Source organism: Dromaius novaehollandiae, chromosome 1, assembly GCF_036370855.1.
Source record: "Dromaius novaehollandiae isolate bDroNov1 chromosome 1, bDroNov1.hap1, whole genome shotgun sequence".
NCBI lineage: Eukaryota > Metazoa > Chordata > Aves > Casuariiformes > Dromaiidae > Dromaius > Dromaius novaehollandiae.
This window is the reverse complement of record NC_088098.1, coordinates 203,869,433-203,892,548: the sequence shown is the minus strand read 5'-3', so window position 1 is coordinate 203,892,548 and position 23,116 is coordinate 203,869,433. Positions and strand designations below refer to the sequence as shown.

The 23,116-nt window shown below is 39.7% G+C and overlaps 1 protein-coding gene across 2 annotated transcripts; it reads right to left on the bottom strand.

Moving 5' to 3' along the window:
• Positions 1 to 1,359: 1,359 nt before the first annotated feature.
• Positions 1,360 to 21,749, bottom strand: TMEM123 (transmembrane protein 123). Of its 2 annotated transcripts, XM_064505088.1 has the most exons (6): positions 21,605 to 21,749; positions 15,547 to 15,624; positions 13,227 to 13,292; positions 7,880 to 8,050; positions 5,961 to 6,114; positions 1,360 to 3,423 (listed from the first exon to the last, which is right to left on the bottom strand). In XM_064505088.1, the coding sequence occupies exons 1-6, from the start codon at positions 21,663 to 21,665 to the stop codon at positions 3,399 to 3,401; spliced, it is 555 nt and encodes a 184-aa protein (XP_064361158.1). In that variant the 5' UTR covers positions 21,666 to 21,749; the 3' UTR covers positions 1,360 to 3,398. The 2 variants fall into 2 exon arrangements, with proteins under 2 accessions (XP_064361158.1, XP_064361159.1); XM_064505089.1 differs by lacking the exon at positions 13,227 to 13,292.
• Positions 21,750 to 23,116: the final 1,367 nt, after the last annotated feature.

The following is a 23,116-nucleotide window of genomic DNA, read 5'->3' as shown; positions in this document are numbered from 1 at the left end:
GGGAGGGAGGCAGAACACAGAAGTCCTGAGATTGGGGTTTGAGACTGATCTTACCTCATTTTCATTACTGCTCCAGGAAACGTAAGGTTGTCTCAAAAATCTGTTTATTATGATTTTTTGTAGCTACTAGATGACTTCCCGAGACTGAAGTAATCAAAATGAGATATATTTTAATATGAAGCACAAGGGCCTGAATTTTAAGGATTATAAATACATATAGGGACTGTATGAAATGTGAGAGCGCTGTAACTGCCCACTGAATGCTAACAGCCTTAACCATGACATTACAAATGCAGTTCCATGATGTGGCACCAGAGGGGTTCCTAGTGAAGCCAGAAGTATGAACTGCATTGCACAAGCATCATTATTAGTAAGACTGGGAAAAAAAATGTGTAATATATATATATATATATAATAAATGAACTCTTGCTTAGTTGGGGAACAGCTGAAGGACTCTGACTGTAGCATAAATACAGCCAGAGGCCCTATTTAAGCTAAAAGGGAGGACCTATTTAAGCTAAAAGACTATTTATTGCATAAAATGAGTATAAACACATAAACCTATGATAGAAATTAGACTACTAATCACCAGGGAGCTGAAGAGCTGGAAAAGACTTCCATAAGGAAGTACTGAGATTATTGTATAAAAGGGATTATGTAACAGTTGCCTGGGATGGTGCTAGATTTCAGGCAATGAGACAAAAGACCTTTTCTTGCATTTTGCCCCTGATATTTGTCTAAAATTTCTGGACTCCTGCTCAAATTCTTTGAAATACTCTTTCTTTACAGAAACTAAGAAGTGACAATGTTTTAGTCAATGCAGTAACTTAGCATTCAAAAATCCTGATGATTCCAGTTATTTAATACAGTCAATTCCTGTGCTTGTGTGGAGCACAGCCAAATTCAGGTCCACCGCTGCAGAGCAACTTTCAGGTCTGAGGCCTAAATATGTACACAGTTTTTGACTGTATCATACTACCCCAGTCTTACTCATCCAATTCGAACACTTCCACAGATCAGGCTGAGTTTTCATTTACTTTTGGAATGCAAATGCAAGGTTAAGAGTAAGATGTATATATTAAAAAAAAAAAAAAAATCATTGCTTACTCTGTGCTCTACCCAAATACCCTAAAGGAGGTCATGCTTTACCTTTGTATTGATGCCTCTGACATCTTAACAGTTTCACTTTAATGTAGTCATGAAATTACAAAATGTTTCAAATTACCAGCATTAGGCAGAAAATGCCATGGCTATGGCTTAAAAAGGTATACAGTGAACATCCTATTTGGCATTTACAGTTGGGGAACTGTTTGAGGGAATTATAAAAAATTTAAAAAATAAGAATCCAAACAAAATTGATATAGTAACTGCAAAAACATAATTTTATTTATCTGTACAATAGAGGTGAGACAGTCCCAGCAACCTGACTCAGTTGCACTTAATTTCTACAAAGAAAGTAAGGAACTGCAGTTCTATGGAACAATTATCTCCAAACTGTTCAAATTAAAAAACAGCAGTTTCTCCCCAAACAGTGAAACTAAAGAAAAAAACCACACACACACTATTTGCTTCAAATCACCCCCCACCCCATACCTCAATCTTATTAAAAAGAACAAAACAAAAAGTAGTCATGCAACCCCAGTTTTGCCTGAGCTGTTGGTGCTACTGGATAAACCAGGAGCTCAGATTAACCAGGGTTTGCTGGAATTTGCTGTGCCTCTAACAGAAAGGTTTTATTACTCTATACAAAAAAAGCAAAAAAAAACCCAAAACCAAACCACATAGCAATTTTAAAGGTCCATGAAAGTGCAAATCTTAAAAAGAATAAACTGTTGCTTAACAAAAAAGTAATCAGTGCCACAGCTGTATTTATTTTCCCTGATGCATTGCACCCCAGACTGCTGCCAGCCCTGCATGCTCAGTTCTCTTCCTGACCTTCACCAGCTGTCACCACCTCCCTCTTGTGTACTGGATGACGGACTGGTGCCAGCAGTAACCAGGAGGGCAAAGTTCCACCGCACCAGCGTTCTTCACCTGAGAGATGTCTACAAAGGGAAACGGAGTAGGACTAAACAATTACTCACTGATTTAAAGGAGATTCAGATCTGCAGTTTTTTCAGCCTCATTCCAATTTTCTTTACACCGGTGTTCAGGAGACCATGTACTGAAGTCAGTAGGTTTACCCCAGCGAAAATGCAAGTGTAGCAAGGCAGCAGCAGCAGCTGTCTTGCATACAGCTGTACAGCAACAGTACAGCTGTCTCCCAGTGTACTTAGGACTTACTCCAAAAGCCCTTGGGAGCCACTGCTGCCTTCAGTGGGCTTTTGACCAGGCCTGTGTACATGTGTGCAGCAGTATCAGGTTCTGAAAATAGTTGTAAAAATGCAGGCAACTATATTATTTTAAAATGATATCCTACAGATTTTCTGTTTCCCTATGTAACTTTCAATGCTTAAACAAATGCTAAAACACTGAATACAGCTTCCTCGTAATAACAGTAGTGAAGTGATGGCTACATTCAACTTAGAGCTATTTTTAGCAGAACTCTCCATACTCATGATGGATGCAATTACTACTTTTTCCCTTTTGATTTTATCTTGAACGTAACAACAGGACATGCTATATAAAAGAAGCTAAGGATTGCATATAGTCTGTTTTCCTATCAAGACCATTCAGAGAAAAAGATTCTTTTGTGGATGGATATCTCCAATCTGTCCAGGGTTCCTGCAGCTAGTTTCATTGTGTACAATGTTAAGGAAGGTCTCTGCAGATCAGTGAGCTACTGACTGAAGTTTTAAATACAGGTGATCATTATCATCTTCTATACAGTTGGCAAACCATGTCCCTCTACTGCTTAAAAATGAACTTAATTGAGATCCAAAATTTCTTAAAGTTAACATCAAACTTAAAATAAAATTTAATACAAAAGAGTAGGAAAAGAAACTCTTGTGTTTTACTTGCAAACACCTACGCCTGGTCTTAAATGGGACTCTAAATTATTTAGCATACCATACTAATTTTTGCTCACATATTCCCATAAATCCAGTGTGTTCTGTAATTGAGCTTATGTTATCCATTCTGCTATCCATTCTGCATTGTGTGATTTGGTATCTCACACAAGTCCGTGTATCTTTAAATGATACAGTGTGTGTGTTTCTTTAAATTTGATTACAAATACTGGGAAAAAAACCCTATTTCTACAAAATGCTGAGTTCCTCCTGCTCTTATCAAAACCAATGCAACAAATCAGGAATGCTTAAGAGATTCTCATCATTTTGCAAGATCACACCCACGGACAGCTTTACAGACTGTGATCATCTTTGTAAAAGGAACTCTTTGCATAAGTTGCAACAGCTGTGATAGGTTGGGTTTCCACCACTGTCTTCCCTGAAGTCTCTTTAAATGATGGCATCATGTTCATCACTGCAATAGAAACACAGTAATTAATGTTCTGCAGTAAAAGCAACAGTCAACATGAGAAGACAGCCACCCAGTTGCTGCCAAGAAGGTTATTTTATGAATGAAGACTCTTTTGCTGTAAGTGCTAAGTACACACAGCTCAGAGTTGCAGCCCTCTCTGAGCCAAGCCTGAAGAACAAGATAGCTTTGTCAACACTCCTTAAGGCTTACTAGCCTTATTAACATTCTGACTTCCATATTGTATTCAAGTAGATGCATTTAGAACTGCTGTTCCTAATGCACTTTTATCTTATCTTTACTTGCCTATATCCAATAGTATCAGCTAATCAAAGCCAGCTGACAAGCTCAGCTACCAGCGCTTTTGTTTAAAAGATACCATTGCTCTGATCTCTACAATATCCATTCAAGCACTACTGTTAGTAAAGTTATGTGGCAGGGACTTGCTGAATCCCATGACCAGCAAACACGAGTTCAGAGATGGAGAAAAAACAGAAGGCCTGAACACTACCAAGTCCCAGCAAGTCCAATGACATCACCTCAGTTAAAACAAACTTCTTCAACTGAAATGGATGATACTCAAAAAGGAGAAAGAAAAGCAACGTAGTGTTAAGAATCATAATGTTAAGTTCTTAAACTAAACTTGGGACAAGGAGGCAAACCTGGAAGAAAGCAGAGTAGAGCTGAGTACGACTGGCAAAAGAGATAATTTTGCAGCGAAATAGTAAGAACATAAGCTAAACAGCAATTAGTATTTCCTCAATCACTTGAAGTTGTAGCTTTCATTACAAAGGAAGTGATATACAATAAGCAGCAAAAATGTCTGACTGGTGCTGTGCTATCAGAAGTTAATGCTGCAGGAGAGAAAGAGACCAGCATCTCCAAAAGGAAGAACCATACCTGAGACAGAACCCCCACCAATAATCTCGTATCATTATTGAGAGGGATCAGTTGTCAGGAAGAAGATGGTGGACATACCCTTACTTTTAGTCCACCTGGGAAAACACTTAGGGAATACTTTTAAACCAGTGGTTTTCAACTTGTAGTCTACAGACTGTGAAGCTCACAGACACCTTCTAAGGGGTTTTGAAAAGATAACTAAGAAAAGCAAACCACAGGAAAAATATTAGCAGTCTGCAGCTCAAAAAAGGTTGAAAGTCACCGGTTTAGTCTGAATAAAAAAGTGACCTAAGCTGAGATCCAGCTCATACCTTTAGACATCCACAGCATAGACTTCTGTATCTAAGACTTTTAGTTGCCTTCACAGTCAATGAAGGCAAACACAGGTAGGCTGATTCATCTGGCATATTTTAGGTATCTACTTTAGGGTGATATAAATGATATGAAACAACTAGTTTAGATGCAGATATCTATATTCAAATAAACTAATTCTAACTCTAGTTTCATGGACTTGTAAAAAGTATTGAAAGCAGATTGAGTACATAAAATTTCATGGCCAGGTTATCTTGCTCTCAGCTCCAGAAACAGGAAAAATTAAATATTAGAAATCAACCAATAGGCCTGCCTACATTGCAAGGTGGGACAAAAGTTTCAGTTTATATACTGACCATAATCAAATACTGTGCTTTAAAAATGTCAGTTTGAATGTTATCTGTGATAATAAATAAATGAATCAGTTGAACAGTAGTGGCTTAAGAAAGTGGAATATTAAATGTCTGGCTTCAAAACTACATGTTCAAACTAGGCTTTGAGGTATGTAAAAGGGGTATGAAAGAGAGATAGTAAAGGAGTTCCAGTATGATATCATTTAGGTAATAGAAAATAGAGCTATTACAGAAAATTAATGGCAAGAGGGAAATGTCAGAGAGTAAATAGCTAAGTGGAGTCTAGGAAGGATTGTAAGCAAGAGCCAGTCTTGCAAATGCAGCAAATAACTCAGAAAAATTGTTGTAAACAATCAGCACATGAAGGGCACTGATGTAGGCAGAAGTATTTGTAGTGCTAGCAAATAATAAGGATGAAAGTATGCACTTGTGCATATAGAAGAAGTCCTCCTGGCACCAGGCTTCATGGAAGCAAACACTCAGCCATGAAGAAATTTAGTGTATATCACATAACAGGTCAGGATGTAAGAGACACCCCAACTGTGGAACAGCAATTCTTTTGTAAAGTATGCTGTAGAGAAGAAGGCATCCACATCTATGAGACTCCAGATTAAAGCTTAACCTCACAATAAGCTGACATGTGGGGTAGTGGTGGGGAAGAGGGGAGTCTTGTAATGGAATATGGGGTGGAGAGGAGAACTGAACAAGCCAGGGAAATAAATAAAGAAAACAAACAAAACTACAGTATATTAAATTGAATTAGCTGAAGGACACGGGTGTAAGAAAGGATTTTATATAACAGAACAGAGGAAAAACCCACACAGAACAGAGGCACATGAATAATGAGGAATAGCTGAAAGGCTAAAAGACAAAATATCACAAGTGCATTTTTTAGAGTTTGTCCTCCTTGATTTGATTGTTCTTGTTCCCCCTCCAGAAAGTAATAAATTGACAAGAGAATATCTGTCTAAAACTTACATGGTTCTGTACTGAATGCCTGTTCTAGAGCGATATGTTTTGCATCCAAGGTAGAGGAGAAGTAGGATTCCAAGTGTCAGCCCAATGCCACCTATGAAACTGCCCACATGAAATCCGGAAGTTTTGGCTATGACAGCCTCAGATTTTGGTGCAGCTGAAAAGAAGAAAACAAAACCCAGTTTTTACGCAGCTTGTGAATTTTGTTTCAAGGGACTCCTTTATATCATGCCCTCCCCATCGACATATTATCTAAAGACCCAATTGGACAAATTTATGTACATCAACTGCCAAAATACCAGCCAAGAGTACTGAAACCTACAGCTAGGTTTCTATGTGCCAGATTTTGGTGACCATTGCACATATAATGAACAAAGACATGGGAACAAAGAATCCTTCCACATTTCTATGGAGGAACTACTAAAAATCCAATTGGCAGTCAACTCCTTTGATTTAACTAGTAATAAATCTGGCAAGGGACACAAAGAATAGTACAGTAAGAACTTACACCATTCAGAAAGCTGGAGGAGACCTACTATAATGGAACGGTAAGACCATGTTTATTGTAACTGAAGTCTTATTCCTAAGGTTGGATTCTTGTCCAGCATATTATTCTTATCACTAATCTTCTTCAGGAGCTGGTTGACAACTATGTGATTCCTGTAGCCTACAAGCACCCATAAGATGGTGGTTTTATGAGCAGCTGATCCAAGTGCTTGTTGTCTCTGCCAGACTGAGATTCTCACTTCTCCTCCCCACCTCCCTCTTTCTCCTGTCACTTTTTCCCTTTACTTTTTACTCCTTCCACTCATGCAGCTCCTGCCTATCTTACGTCAGTTCTAGTGTTTTTCAGATCTTCCATGAGGAGATTTAAGTCAACAACCTGGCCTGAAATTAACCAAGCAAAAAAAGGAAGTTGCTTTCGGTCAGATTAGCACACTGAATCAGATCACAGAAGGGTCCAACAACCCATCTAGTCCGTCAATATAGTGCAACTGGTGGGAGTAAAACATTTCTGGTGGTGATGAGCTGTTGGACTGGTTTACCTTGTCTTATGGAATTGTACCCTCACTCTCCAGGTAAGAGCAGCTAGATTGACATCAGCTTTTCAGCCCAACACAAAGTTGGATTTCCCCTGAAGATCCGATGTTGCCATACGTTTCATGAGTCTAGATAAGCCTCTACCTGTAGCCCAGGCAAATTCCATCTTAAAATTGTTTTTATCTGCTACAAATTCCCATCAAAAGACATAGTTTATGCCTGTCTCTATTTGTACTTGTCACAAGGAGAGCTTTGTGATCAACTAAATGTTCTGCTCATGAGAACTCAACCCATTTAGTAAGACTTCATTTAAATGTGAGCAACCTGATCTATTTAGATGTGGAAGTATGAAGTGGTCTGAATAAGAAGCTGCCAGCAAGGAGATATTGATATTTAGTTATAACTATATTTGACAACTTTCACAGGAAGCATGACCCATTCATAGTCATATTCTATCCTCCACTAGGAAGGATTCATTATAACCATAATATTGCTACAAATTTGGCTAACAGAGTCTCTCTACTAAGCCAGAAGTACTTGCATTTTGAGCCACAGGTCTTATATTCAGTCTCTGCCTTGAAAAAGGAAGTATTAAAGATGAGTTCACTAATCACCTTGCTGGTAGCTGCTGGTTCGGATCACTTCACATTTTTATTTCTAAATATACCAGGTCACTTAGTTTAAGTGAAGCCTTATTAAGTACATGAGGCACTGAAAGGAATGTTTATTTGGCTACATCAGTAAATTAAAACTTAGGCTCAGGTTTAAGCATGCAAATACCTTCTTTCTTTACTACATTACTGTAAAAAATTCTAAAATTGTGCAACATACATGTCAACATGTATTTAAGTTTTTATGAGCTTCCTGAAATGTGAACACACCTGTTACAGAAGCAGAAGAAAATCTGGAAGTGGTCATTGTAATGTTGAGTTGTGAAGATGTGACTGGTGAAACTGTGGTTGATACTATGGTCTTGCTGGTTTTGACAGACTGAGTATTAGTGGGGACAGATGTAGTGCCGTTGGTGGGCTGAGTGGCTGTTGTGAGGGCACCTGTAAAATTTGTATCGCAAAGTGACATCACACAGAAAAATATAATACATAATTATACAAAAAAATTAAAAAATAAAAAATACATAAGACATAGTTCATTTGAACTGAGTCACAGAATATAACAGTTTTTCATAAAGCAGCAACTTCTTAGTAATGCAGATCAAAAGATTCTTGCAAATTAGCCTAGGTGTTTTTTTCCTTACAGATATGAAATTTCCAAGTATTCTCCTAGAATGGTACATTACATTTACCATACCCAAACAGAATGAGAAAGTAGCAATGAATTTGTCACTACATGGATATCCAGGTTTGCATACAAATTCTTCCCCTGTGCATTTTCTTTGGAAAGACCTAACTCTTGATTTCTAGGGCTCAAGGTCAGGAATCGTTCCAAGAAAAGATTGTAAAGAAAAAATACATAATATTTGGTAACTTTTTAAATCAGTTATCACTAAACAAAAAGTTTATCACTTTTTACAAGTGTCAGTTTTTTTGGATAACATTATTGAGTTCCACAGAATTACCCCTAACTTAAAATATCTTAAAATGAGATAAAACTCTAGATCAAGAATAATTTACCATGAAACATCCAATTTTTCAGATAACTAACCTGTTCTGATAAGAACAGACGTTGCACGTAAACTTCCTCTCCCCCCCCCAAAATTCTAGTCATGATTTCATCTTTAGTTTACTTTTGAGCAAAACACTGACATTACCAAGGCTGCATATATATTAAACTTATCAGACAGAATTTTGTGATCAAACTCTGTCCCATTGGAACAGAACAGTGGCTAAAACTGAGCACATTGTTTCATATAAATGTTAAAAAAAAAAAAAAAGAAAAGAAAGAAAAAAAAAGAATAAGGTCTGTGAACTACAAATTCTGATCTGAGCTTAGGAGAGCGCTTTAGCACGTGAAGAAGTAGAATAGATACTTAAAATGTCCCTGAAGAGAACAAATAGCTTTGCATGAGTGTCTGGAAGATAGGTATTTTGTTGAGATTCATATTTACAAAATAGTTAATTTATTTTCTGTCTTTCTGTATGCACTTATGGAGACACAGAAGAACATCTTCAATGAACGTATGTTAAACTTAAGGTTCAAAAGGCCTTCCACACATGGTGGAAGCTCAACCAAGCAAAGCTGCTAGGCTGTATCTTGGTAGTGGACTATATTTCCAAGATTAAAACAAACAATGCAATTCTGTTTCAAAAGCTTGGTTGACACCTAAGGTCTTTAATTTTTATTCTGCTTTTACCTAACATTTCTCCTTCCCTCCTCGCTTAAAGAAATAATGAGCTGTTCAGCATAAGAATATTGTAAGATAAAATCCAAGACTACTAATATACAAGATTGATATTTATAACAAAATCCATAAAACCTTAATAAAAGGCAACCAGCTAGAATGCTCTTAAGAATAACTAATTGTTTCTAACTGTTTTGCCAAGAAGGAACTAATGAGACACATAAGCATGTTATGCAACTAAAACTTCTCTAAGGAGACAATATGAGTCAAATAGCTTTTACATATGGAAGAATTTCAGGGGGAAAAGCTCCCTTTGCAGCTGTCTACTTCTGCATTATTTCTGTAACCTTACAGAATTAATTTTCACACGACAGATTTGATGAATTAGATTTTTTGGATGTATTTGTGGATTAGATTTTTACTTCACATCATTCAAATGTCCTATTATACCCATGTTTTCTTGAAATTGTGTAAAACTAGAACAAATAAAGAAAAACCAGTTTCATAAGTAAACTTGATATATGATTTCTGCTTTTTTTGTACAGTGTCTAAAATGCTTCTGTAGAATGATCTTCCTAAAAGCATTATTTAAAATGTGAGAAGCCATACACAGAATGACATCTTTGCTAAGATTTAAGAATCACTGTTTCCAGTACAGATATGAACATCAAAAAACATAAACAACAATAAGGCAATGTAAGCTGTCAGAAAGTAACTGGTATAAACCACAGTTTTCTGAGACATTTAATATTAGAACTACTGAAAAACACCATTAGAATCCCCTTAGTAAACATTATTTATCTCCTTGTTCTTTAATGTTATCTTCGTATTTTGACATAACCCTAGGAAACACTCTGAAAGAAACATTCATTGAGATGGAACAGTTGGAGTACTACACTCATGTGCTTACCTTGTTATAATTAGGAAATTCAGTTCCTCTATGAAGCATGTGTAAAATACATCAAATAAAATTCAGGGCACATTTTAATACTGACAAACTCCCCAAAGGCACAATTATCTATAAATATCAAATGACTCCTCATTGTAGGAAACAGGTAAGATATGGATGTCTATATGCAAGACATCTACAATTATGAGACGAAATCACACATCAGTGGTAACAACATTTCTAATATTAAAGATAATAACAGGAAAAAAAAAAGAGACAAATTTGATTTCAATTGTCAACTAATCATAGGCTTTTTAGAAGCCATGACTTCTAAGTGTCAAACTGGCTCATGTTTCTAAGCAATATAACAGCTAATGGTTCCAAGTGTAATGTTAAAGAGTGATATTACACAAAGCCGTACTTACTCCATGAGCATTAAACCACCATACAAAAAAACTGAGTGCAAAAAATATCCAAGCTGCTAGCATAAAGAGTTTCAGCTAAACTGCACATTACTTTTTCCCTCTCTTTCCTACTACTGACCCTTTTTTCTTACGTTATCAAGATTACAGCACTTGCTGAGGTAACATTTGTATCAAAAGTAAAGGGTGGTTACTTTTCTACAGACTTATCTTCTGCAATGTACTTAGCACCACTCATTTCAAAACATCAGTGGTAGGCACTAAGAGGCATCTGGGGAATTGGGGAAGCTGACAGGAGTTGGGCATCAATTTGTTCTTCTTCGTCTTTGAAAAATCTTACCCATAGTATTCTACCAGACTCGAGATGAAAGAATGTTTGCTAGCAACATCTGTCCTTTTGTCTTTTATTTCCCTAATTACTTTTCCTCAAAAAGGCCAGCTGGGCTTCACTGAACATCATGCTAAGCAAACCCAGACTGCTCAAGTTAACTTTTATTATTTAAAAAGGATACATGCCAGCAAGATAGTTCAGATTTATGATGCTTCATTAAAAAAAAAAGACAGTTATTCTACTTTTTGTGCTACCTATGTTTAAAGATTAAGTAGTTATGCTATATCCTATCAGACTATTTATATACAGTGTAAAGGTGATAGGAATTATTAGAGCCATACAATATTCCCTTATGCTCTAACTCACCAAGAAAGAATACAACTAGCAACTCAAACTGCATACACAATTGTAAGCACCATGTTAACATACAAAATAACTATTATTGGATGCTCTTCCTAAAATAAATAAATCTTCTCCTTTTGACGGAAAATCATTTTCCTACAAAATAGCAGACATAGTTTTACTTCTGCCATGAAACACTTCCCCCCGCCCCCCCACCCAAAAAAAGGAAAGACTTTAAGCAGAATTAAGTACATAAATCCAGTGGTCTTTATTCTGAAGAGGGTCAAGACATGATCAAAATGGTTGTCTTAAACAAAAAAAAAGAAGGATGTGATCAAACTGTGTGAGGTAAGGCATATCATTTTCTGTTAGGTTGGTACAGGGCCTAATAGTAAAGGGCTCAGGCATATTTTTACTATTATTATCTAGAAAGAGTGAAGCTCAGACCTCTGCAATAAACTTAAAACTCACAAACCATTTGGAGGGTGGATACAACACTTGTGTTTAACAAAGGCTTTAAACATGAGGAAGGCCCTAAGGCAACAAGAGGATTACAAAAATCTCACCTCTCTGCTCTACTGATTAGGCATGCCTAAACTGGTATAGTGCACACAATGGAATAAAAAACGGCACCATTTCCTTGCTTTCCAGAGGTCTTCGGTGAGATTTTTTTTTTTTTTAAATGATAACCAGTATTTTATTCTTAAATGAATCACAAGCAAAACACTGTAGCCCAGAGGCTATCTGGAGACTACAGAGACACATAGTGAGAAGTGAGCTGGAAATCTAATGATATAGGTGGGACCTTATGATCAGTATAAAACTGCACAAATATGCAAAGTATCATTGGATAGGCACAATATTGCTCTCTTTGTATATGCCTACTAGCACAATGGGGACCCTTCACACACGGAACTAGCTTTCCTTCTCTTCCTCTCTCAGATACAACCATTTATCTGCACATCAGACTGGACAACTGCATGACATTAATTCTTATCCAGTCTTTACTAACGTGGTAAAATATGCCTCCGCAAGCTCTTTCAGAAAACCATTTTCTCAGTTTCCTTTTTTAATAATCTCACACTGACACAGCCAAAGGCCAGAACACTGCAAATTCAAGTGGAAGAACTGTTTGTGTGTCAGATTAAAAATCCGCTTTCAAACTCTATTAGTTGATCTAATAAAGCTCCTACTTCTTTCTACAAAGATGTGTTTTGTAAACATGTTATTTATGCTGAAGCATCACAACTGCAACAGAGCTGCCTTAGGAAGTCATTCACACTCACAATTCTTTTGCCAAGGTGTGAAAGAAAAATGTTAGTGTCAGAACAACACAAAAATACAATTGACAGATTGCCCCAGCTCTGCTGCTAATGTCTTGCTTGAACTCCAACATTTTGTGCTAGGTGCTGCATAAAGACAGCTATATTCTATGGTATAAGGTGCCATGAGTCTTACCTAAAAGGAAATGGAGTCTTATCCTTGAAATTGGAGCACTCATGCCTTCATTATACCCTAAACCTATTTACTGTAAAATAGCAGGAAACAGATATGCCCTACTTGCACAACAACCTATTCAATTTTAAGCCATGAAAATGCAAGAAGTTTGCTTAAAGACCAAGAATGAACATTAAAAAAGACCCAATTCCTTCAATTCTTCCTTGAAGTTTTATTTTCTGATTCTTGTCTTTTTATGGCACTGCAAATGGCATGGCTTCTACCCATGAAGCATGCTACCTAAACTTGAAAAATAGTACAATTTCATTTTTGAGTTATTTAACATGTTGCCTTCCAGTCTCCTAAAATGGTAATGCTTCTCTCAATAACAAATGCAACAAATATAGATAATTTTTGATCCATATTTCTTTAGAATTTGCTACGATTTGGGATAGTTTTGCAACCAGCTTCTAGGTTCCTAGTAGTGGATAGATGAATAGATACGTACCTGATATAGATGTTGCTGTAGATTGTGTGGTTGAGGCAACAGTGGGACTGGATGAACAATTAGTTCCTTCAAGGGCAAAAAGGAAACACGGAACAATTACTCATTATCATTTTTAACATACTATAATTGAAGCACAGTATTCTCCTCAGGATCTCTATGTGTGCAACCCACAAGTAAGAATGGAGCAGAGAGTACACTAGCCCAAAGCAGATGGTTTTATCCCTCTGCAAAATGTTTCCAGATTTCAGCGCAGCAGGAACATGGTTACCCTGTATGCAGAGTGCTATCCAAATGGTCTGCATCTGAATTTTTAACATCTCTTTCTCTTTGTTCTCTTCAACTTTCAGTTGCTGTACCAGCCAGATTCTCATCAACCTTCTTGACCTGCTTATGCATTGTGGATTTTTTCTAGTTTTTATTTCTCTATTTCAGTTTCATTTCCTGCTCCTCAATTATTTTTTTTCTCCATTTGCTGCAACTCTGTTAAAGATTGGGCTTATACTAGGAGCATATCACAGTCATGTGAAGTAGGGATGGGCTGATACTGTGGGCTTATGCTGTCTCTACACAAAAAGGCTCTATGAATGTACCTATTTCAAAAAGCATTTTTAATATAAACTGGGTTTCAGTCAACTGTTTCGTCCTTCTCTCCTTTCTTTCACTTCTACTTTTCCAGTTCTGTTTTTCCCTCCTTTCTCATGTTACTCCTAGGTTCTCAGGCCACTTCCCACGCTCAGTTCTGCCCTCATCACTGTATCCCTCTTCAACATTTCTTACACCTTAATGGTCTCTTTCTCCCTGCACAGATCTCCTAGCCTGTTCCGTAACTCCTTTTCTTGACAGTACCACTGCTCACACTCCCCTATTTCCAGTTCTGGGCTCTTGCCTATGCCCATTCTGCAATTATCCTTTGCTCTGAAGTCACTGTCTCTCATGGCATCCTCCCGCATGGCCAGTGCTATGTATCTAGCAGTAGCAGCTCTACATTCATCACGGCTGGAAAGCAAAGTGCATAACCTCTGAGATGACAGGAATAGCAACATCACCACAATCACGAAGCAGGCATACCTCCTCTGAGCAGATCTACTGCTCTTAACACTAAAAAAAGTCTGTTTTAACAAAGTTTTGTCAACTCTCTTTGAAACTGCATGCATGCTATCAGCAAGCTCATGTTTAACGACAAAAGCAATGAACTCACTTTTGTACCATCTACCAAAGCGGGGGGGGGGGGGGGGAAGAGTGCAGAGAATGACTTCATTGCCTTTTCTTTGGTATACACAGAGCCAACGAGCCCCACCATTGAGTATTGCACACAACTCTTACACTGAGATACTTGGGATATTAAGTTGCAGATTAAATTGCCTTTGAGAAATAATCTATAACTGCACAATAAAAGCTAAATTCTTTTCTTAGCTATACTGACTTTTACACCAGCATAAGTCATGGATGTGCCTGGGGCAGAACCTATCTCACACTGGCCAGTACTGTAACCAGAACACAGCTCTGGGTTTTCCCCAAGTTCTGAGCGCTTATTTCTGTGACCTTGGGAAGGCATCTGGATGCAGACTGCATGCTTATGCCGGAGCAGTGAAGCCACATGGACTGAAAGGAATTTAGGTGCGAGTCAGTGAGGCAAGTAGCACAGGTTTAGAGTGAAGCAATGAGCAGAGTATTGGATATACATCCCACTTGTTCGCCAACACCAAATGAGAGCAGCGAAAGAGTACGAAGAGAAAAATGACTCAAGAATGTGCTCTTCACATGGATGGCTTAAATACCATACATTGCTTAAGGCTGAGAAGCTTCAGGCAGTCAAAATTTTCTCTTACGGTATGAAATAAATCTGTACTGTATCAAAGAATGCAGATGTTGTGGACCTGGAATCCATTTTCACATTAAAAAATCAACGGAACAAGTGCCTTGCATTCTTCTCAACGTTGAAGCCAACAGTCTAGCAGAATTCTTGAGCTGGTGTTTTTCTTCTTAATTTTAAATTGATGTTTGCAGATATTTCTGGTTCTACATATACACTTTCCCAATTTTATTTCTTCTCTTATTTTGGCAAAGTAGTAACATCCTGTTGTTCAGGGTACCTAAGAGTAGTAAGGATCACGTTGCTTTCCACTGTTCATCAGTTCCTCTTGAATAAGCTTAATTGGCTTGGAATAGGCATGACAATCATAGTGCCTCCCTGCTGCACAACAAGTGTTCACAAATAAATAGGGCAAACTACTACAAGGACAGTTGAAGGCATACAAAAATAGATACTGCTTTTCTGGATGCTACTGAGGAATAGCAACAGAAGTGCCAAGAGTATTACCTTGCACATTATTGTTTAGCTTCACCTGACAGGGGTCAGTACTTCTGGAGTCGTCGGTACTTTCAGAATCCTGTCCAACTGAAAAAACAAGAAGAATTAGATGTTTTTAGGTATTTTAGTACTGTGAACAAAAAAAAATGTTAGTACACCATCTGTCACTTCCCCTGGGCATCTAAATGACTAAACTACTGTGGACAAGAGCCAGATGTAACAACAATATAACAGCATGGTACTATAATAGTCTGCTCTTAGCACATTAAAAATGACAGTAACTGTTGCACTACCAATCATTAAACAAACAGGAACTCCCTCCCATCCTCAGCTTTATCTTCCTCATAATCAGTATCCCAAGTTCTCCCCTTTCTGGAGCTGACAGGAGACCTTGTCAACAAAGAAGTCAGACAGGATCAGCATCACCTACAGCAGAGGGAAAAGAACTTCTCACATAAATCTTTTCCCCTAAACCATATCTGTATAGCCTTTGCAGGCAGATGAGAGCTTGTTCTGCTGCTACATGGACAGCATGGTAAGATTATAAACTCCACTAAGAAGTTGTATCCCTTAGTTTGGGACTGACAGCGTGTTAACACATCCACTGAGTGTCTGGCAGGTTAAATGAAGTGGGACAGAGAAGGATCACATCTGCCAGTGAAATACCATCGTATCATTAGGACTGGCAAGGCCCAATTAATCTCCTCTCAGACCTGGCCTATATACAAGTGGTAAGATTTAAAGATAAACCACACAAAATGCAAACTCTGACATTCACACGCATGCAAGGGGATCAGTTGTGGATTCTGCCTTTGCCAAGCACAGTTCAGTTTCGGCACTTAGGACAATATCCCATCACACGCAAGCAAATAACACAAAATAAGTACTGCAGAAATAAGGCATTGTCTTAGTAGTTATGAAACCTTACTTATGAAAGATGTCAGAATACCAAGGTTTACAAATATAAACAATAAAGCACTCATGCCTTACCCTTGTAGTATCAAGGTTGAGTGCAGTGTTACAAGATGTATTACACTACTTAACTACGGAATTTAGAAAAAAAGACAAAAACTTCTGAACTGGTTGTATAAAAAGTAAGATGGAGGACAGCTAAACTAAGTTTCTTCAGAGCCAAGTCCTGCAGAAACAGATCTTCATCACAGCCCCCTTGTCCCCTCTCCCTTGCCAGATGTTCCTGCCTTTCCTTTGCACTGGGACTGGAGTTGATCCACTTAGTGATTTGATTCAGAATGAAGAGCAAACAGAAGACTAATGTTACCAAAAAAATCCCCAAATCAGCACTATAATATTTTTTACTAGCTCAACCAGCTGGAAACAGGCTCCTGCAAAATTGGATGAAGGTAAAGAGAGGGGGATACAACCAGAGGTGGAAGGGAAGGCAGGACTGCCTTAGTCCTAGCTCAGATCAGCAAGGACTGCTAACGAACCATACCTTGAAAGAGATCACGCACCTGATCTACCTTAAAAGATACAACATACAAATATATCTTAATATGGGGTACTGCATAAGCATATGCCACAGCAGAACACATGGCACTGAATGACAGGTGAGAGAAATCTTAAGATGACACTATCTCCAAACTATTCTGTATCCTCAAAAAATGGTTTTGGAATCCAGGATGCATATATCACTCCAGGAATAGCAGGAGACTTTAGCCAGGGAGACAGGAAGGACACTCTGGGTTAAGTCAAAGAGAAAAGAATCATGCCCTTTTCTGTAGCAACGGCTCTAAACAACTGAAGCTCTCGCTGAAGACAACAGATTGCGTGGTACAATTGGTCGACAGCAAAGCTGTGAGGGCTTTTGGTCTTTACCAGAGAAAGAAGTGCAAGAATTAGAACTCTTGACTGACCCAAGTCAGTCCTACGTGCATGCAAGAGTATGTGAAGGAAGGGTGTAAAAAACTGGCGGACAACTGCAACATAGAGGGCTCTGAGCATGAGCAGAGATAGAGCTCCTGGACCCAGGATCAGCCAGCCACAAAGCTGGGCCTTGAAATCTTGAGTAGAGAAACTCTGTGGTGTTGCTTGCTCCCACCAAGATCCAGAGGGGAAAAAAGAAAAGTCTGTGTTCACTTTTCATGGTGAAACAGAACTGAACAAAAGAAATCTCCAAGTTAAAATAATGTACCAGATCCCCAAACACTTAAAAAGGACAGGGAGGGGATAAACAACACTTTTGTCAGTCAGCTTGATGCCTTCCTTCGTTAATGCCAGCTGCACATGCAGCTAAAAACAGAATTGCTTGCGGTCAGCTGGGGTGTATCTGAAGGCGGGTGTGCTTCCTGCAGAACGGTTCAGCACCGTTGTCATGATGAACACCTGTGTGGCCCATCTGTGGGTTTGTTGTACTAGTGCATGTGTACTAGTACAGTGTTGTGAGCTTGAGACAACCTAACTTGAATCAATCTATGCTAATTTGGATAAATAAACTTTCAGAAGGGCAAAATCAGTCCAGTTCCTCCAGCTTTATATATAAAGAGGCCACAAATCATTCCTAGAAATTATTTCAGAAGTGGCATTCAGATGCAGGAAGTGAAGATCTGTGCCTGTGTTAAACAGAGACGCAAGGTAAATGAGATACAGATAGCCCTGATACTTGCTGAAAATGAACAGGACAAAATCTTAAATGGACTTAATTTTACCAGATCCTGCAAGAATCAACACACCGGATAACACCCACGAACCTTCAAAGTTAGAAGTGCGTACTCTCCAGCTCATGCATGCACCAAATTGCTGTATTCCAGATCAGGACAGGGAGAAGAGCCACACACTAATATGTTAGTTGCACTATTCATTCAATTCCTAGCATGTGACAAAAGTCAGTTTGCTCACTCATGTATTCACCATTAAGATAAACACATTTGTAAGGATTTGGGGCAGACTTAATGTCTGCATGGTCCAACTAAACATAGTGCTATGGAGAGGTGTTGGTATATAAATTAACATTTTTCCAAAGCACAATTTTATACATTCGTTTTGGCGACATTTCAAAAGTCACGTATTAAATTCGGATAATCTTCTCTTTTCAGGTTTGATGCAGAGTAGGTAAGTAGACAAGTTTCATTCCAAAGTCATTCTGTTTCTGTTGTTTAAAAAAAAAAAAAAAGTGCAAGAAGTACAGAGACTCTGGTAGCACACAGTGCATCAGAGAGCTCTCTGATTTGCACAGTAAACTCTAGGCAATCCAAATGAGTAAAGGATGGGGCTGGAACGGTTAAATCAGAGAATTTAAAGTGGATGAAACCCAAATTCTGGAAATTAAAACAAAAGCAACCCCCACCCCAAATCTATTATAATATTAGCTAGATGATTTTTACAAACTGTAAATCCAAGATCCTGCCATCTAGAAACTGTATTTCCTTGCATTTTGACTTAACAAAGATTTTGGTAACTATTTTTAAAGTGGCATTCTTGAGCTACCAAGAAAATTATTGCTTTAGTGTATTACAGAGGTCAGGCAAAATTACCTTAGCAACTCTTCACACAGGTCTCCGTGGTTTAACATTATGAAACCTACCTCACAGTCTTACAGAGGAATACATGTACATAATTGCACAGAAGTTGACAGAAACAACATGAACCAAAGTAACTGATTCTCAACCCCGGTCAATTTGAGACTAAGAACAACTATGCCTTTTGCTGTCACCCAAGAATCTAAGAGAAGTGAGGATATACATTGAAATCAAAATGCCACGTCTGTTTCTAGGTCTGGGTGACTGGTCTGGAGCCTGATACTGCTGCTCATTTTCAGTATTGCAAGTCATTTTGGTATATGTGAGTAACTTGGTATATAGATAAGCTCTTGGAAGATTTTGCCAGACATCTTTGCTGAACAGAATACGATGGGGGACAGTGATTCTCCTTCCTCTCTCAGGTGTCACAAAGCCAGCTGGATTTTACACAGTGGCAGAAAGGATTTTTTTTTTTTTTTTAATAAACCATAATATTTTGGTAATGTTTCTTCCACTAACTTGTTTGACACATACAGATAAACCTAGTAGCAGAGGAAAAGAACAGGATTATATTGAAATAACCAGTCTGCCCAAAAATCTCAACTAGAGTGAAGACAAATCTCCTGCCACTCTCACTTTTTGCAGTTCACAGTATTTGAGGCATTTCACACTTTCTCCTGTAGTGTTAATTAGTGAATCACTAACTCATGCTGAAACCAATATAAACCTCAACAGTGGTTGCTGGAAGTTTCTGAATAAGTGGGCAGAAACAAAGATGCAAACATAATTTTATTAAAAAAAAGATTAAATATAAAAAGCAAAAATCAGAAGACACAATATGACTAACTGAAAATTCAAGCTGAAGTGAATGATGCACTTTTACTGAAGTCTGAATGTGAAGTCTGTATTTCAACCTACTGTACTCAGGAGCCTGATCTAAAATAAGCACATGAGAGCCTGACCCAAATGTTCAGATTCCACAGCAGCTTTTATTTAATTGAGTGTATCCATCCATAGTGAAAAACTGCTACTTCTGGGGGGGGGCAAGCTGTCTCATCCTAAGCTAGGTAGTTAAATACATACACTGACCTAAGCCTTAATAAGTCACAATTCAACACATTATAAAGGGATTCTCGACAACAAGTTCACGTGCAGAAGACTACACTGGATTGCCTAAAGTTAGATGCGATTAATCCTGTCCCAGGAGTCTTTCCATTGCCTTTGGATCAGGCTCTCTGATTATTTTCCTACACCATCAGTCAGTGCAGCTTACTGTGGCGCTTACTGCGCCCTCAGTAAAATCAGAACACGTTATCAGGAAGCAGCATTATAAAGACAAATCAGGCTGATTTTGCATCAAATGAAATGGCAGTATTTTGTTGTAAAATGGAGGTCATAATATATTTACAAAGCAGGTTATGGATAAGTTCTTACAAAAAAATAATTTTTTTTTACACAATGAAATTGTAAAGCTGTTTACATTTCTCACTTTTCTTTTTTATATCAATTTATATTGTAGCTTCGCCAAACTAAACATCAGTATATTAACATTGCTGGCTTGCCTGATATTTCTCTGCATTTTTTTATGTTGTTAATTTTGGTATCTATCTCTGTGCTTCTCTATTACAGAAACTAGTGAAACACTGCGTGGGGCACTTCACTGTTCAGAACAGGCAGTTCAGGCTTTTACGCCTCTCCTTTTGCACAAGGTCGTTTTGATGACTATCAGCAGAATCCGGCCTCACACCACCCGAGTTAAAGTGCAAGAAAACCGCGTGTCTGCTCGCATCCGCCAGCGGAAAGCAGGCGTCGGGGTGAGAGCCTGACAGCAACGCAACCGAGCACGAGATCCGTCCTAACAGCAAAGCCACAACTACCTCAAAGCTGCTGGAAACCGCTGGCCATAACTACGGCACGCCACAGAGAAGAGGGTCAGGCAGGGTTTCCTTCCAGCTTAGCCCTATGCAGCGGGACAGGCCTCTTCTGGCAGGTGTCGTGACCCGCCACCGAGGAGCCTCGCTCGGGCCGATGCTCTTCGCGCTGCGCCCGGCCGCGTGCGGCGACTGGTAGGGAGACACCGAAACAACTGGTGCGGGATGCCGGTGCCTCCTTACATCATGTGCAAACTTCTATCCACACCAGAAAAATATTCGTTTTCTTTCTTTTTTGGATTTATTGCTTTTATTTTAAAAACGCCCTGAGCATGAAGCCTCACAACTCCTGCTTTAAGTTAGAGGTGTTCTCTAGAGAAACTGGCGATGTCAACTGTGCAGCCCTAGATCTCGTTTGAAAGGGTGGAAAGGAAAAAAAAGAAAAAAAAGAAAAGCCCACACCAACCAGCCCACCCACCAGACTCTCTCGCTGCTCGCTGGACGCCCGAGCCCGGTGGGGGCTAACAAAGCACCGCGGACGCCGCCGCCACAGCTCCCGCCGCGCGGGGAGCCCTCGACCCCGTCTCCCGCCCGGCCGGGCTGCGGCGGGCTGCGGAAGGGTCGCGGCGGCCTCGGGGCCCCGGCCCGGCAGCGCCAGCGCGGCCCGCCCGGGGACTCCGCCCGCCCCCGCAGCTCCTTCCCGCCGCGGCCGGTACTCACAGGAGCAGGCGGCGAGCAGCAGCAGCGCTGCCACCCGCAGCGCGCCGGCGAACAGCCTCATGGCAGCAGCGCGGGCAGCGGGGCCGGCAGCGCGCTCCGAGCGGGCGGGCGGGTGCGGAGTCGCAGGCGGGGCGGGGCCGCCGTCAGCACCGCCCCTGACGCGAGGCCGGGGCGGCCCCGTCCCGTGCCGTCCCGTCCCGCCCGCCCGCGGCAGGGAGCCCGGCCGCCGCCCGTCGCCCCGAGCCCCGCGGCCTGCCCCAACCGCCATCGGCCGCGCGGGTCAGCCGCTGCCGAGGTGGCGAGGCAGCGACATGCGGTAACTTAAATAAATAAATAAATAAAAGGCTGCGTAGCCTCACGGCAACGAAATGCGGTAACTTAAATAAATAAATAAATAAATAAATAAATAAAAAGGCTGCGTAGCCTCACGGTGATTCCCGAGTGATCCAGGTGGACTCTCAGGGATCGTGAGGCAACTCTTTTTTTTTGGCATGGAAATGACCTGTGGCGGTGGGTTATGCTGAGCTATGCTTCAGAAAAGCCGCGGGTACAGGGAAGACACGGCAGGCGTATGGCAGGATGGTTTCGGCGTAGTTGTCTGTGAGGGTTTGCTCCTGATTCCTGTTTCTTTGTGTAACTTTTTTGTCTGTCCCAGCTGTGGTTCTTGAGCCTCTTGGCCAGTTTCGGCTAAACTGTGGGAGCAGCAGAGGTCTCCAAAGAGATAACTTACAGGTTTTTGGGAAAATAGATGGCCAAGTAAAGACAAGCAAATTTGCAGGAAACCAGGCCTATCAATCCTATTGTTCCCCCCAAACCTTGCACTTTTTCTCATGCTCCAGAGAGGAGCCAAGGGGTTTCACATCTGCTGATGTGAGAATCCTGGGTCTTGCACAGGAGCCGCTCGCAGGAGCTGGGGCTCCCGCTGCCAAAGCTTGCTCTAGCACTGGCGCCACAGTTACCTGCTGCGCGGGGTCGGTCTCTGTGTGTTAGTTTTACAGTAACCTGTGTGGTAAAAAGGTGACAGGACAGCAAAGTATTACAGTATTTACACAGAGAGAATATAAGCCTGAAGAGACTGTGGAAAAAATTATATGCTTTCACAATATGTACAAAGAGATGATGCTGGAATAGCAATTACGTGTGGATGCATGGATCTGTGGAAACAGGTTAAGCAGTAGTACTACTGAATACTAACAAAAAAGACAAAACTGCATGCAAACATCTCTCACACTTTTTAGCATAAACCAATTTTCTAAATACCATTTTAAAATCTTCTTCTAGAGCTCAAGAGCGAGGAATTGTTCTCCTTGTTAATAACATTGCTCTGAATGATATCTGTTTATCAATATTCTCTTTTTGACAAGGGCTTACTATGCCCTTCATAGGATTATGACTGAGGTTTTAGCTATCATACTGTTCCCACTCCGCTTAAAATGATACTGATAATTATGTAGTCTCTGGTTGTGTTTTATGCTGCTAAGTAATTAAAGACAGAAGTATTTTGAAATTTCC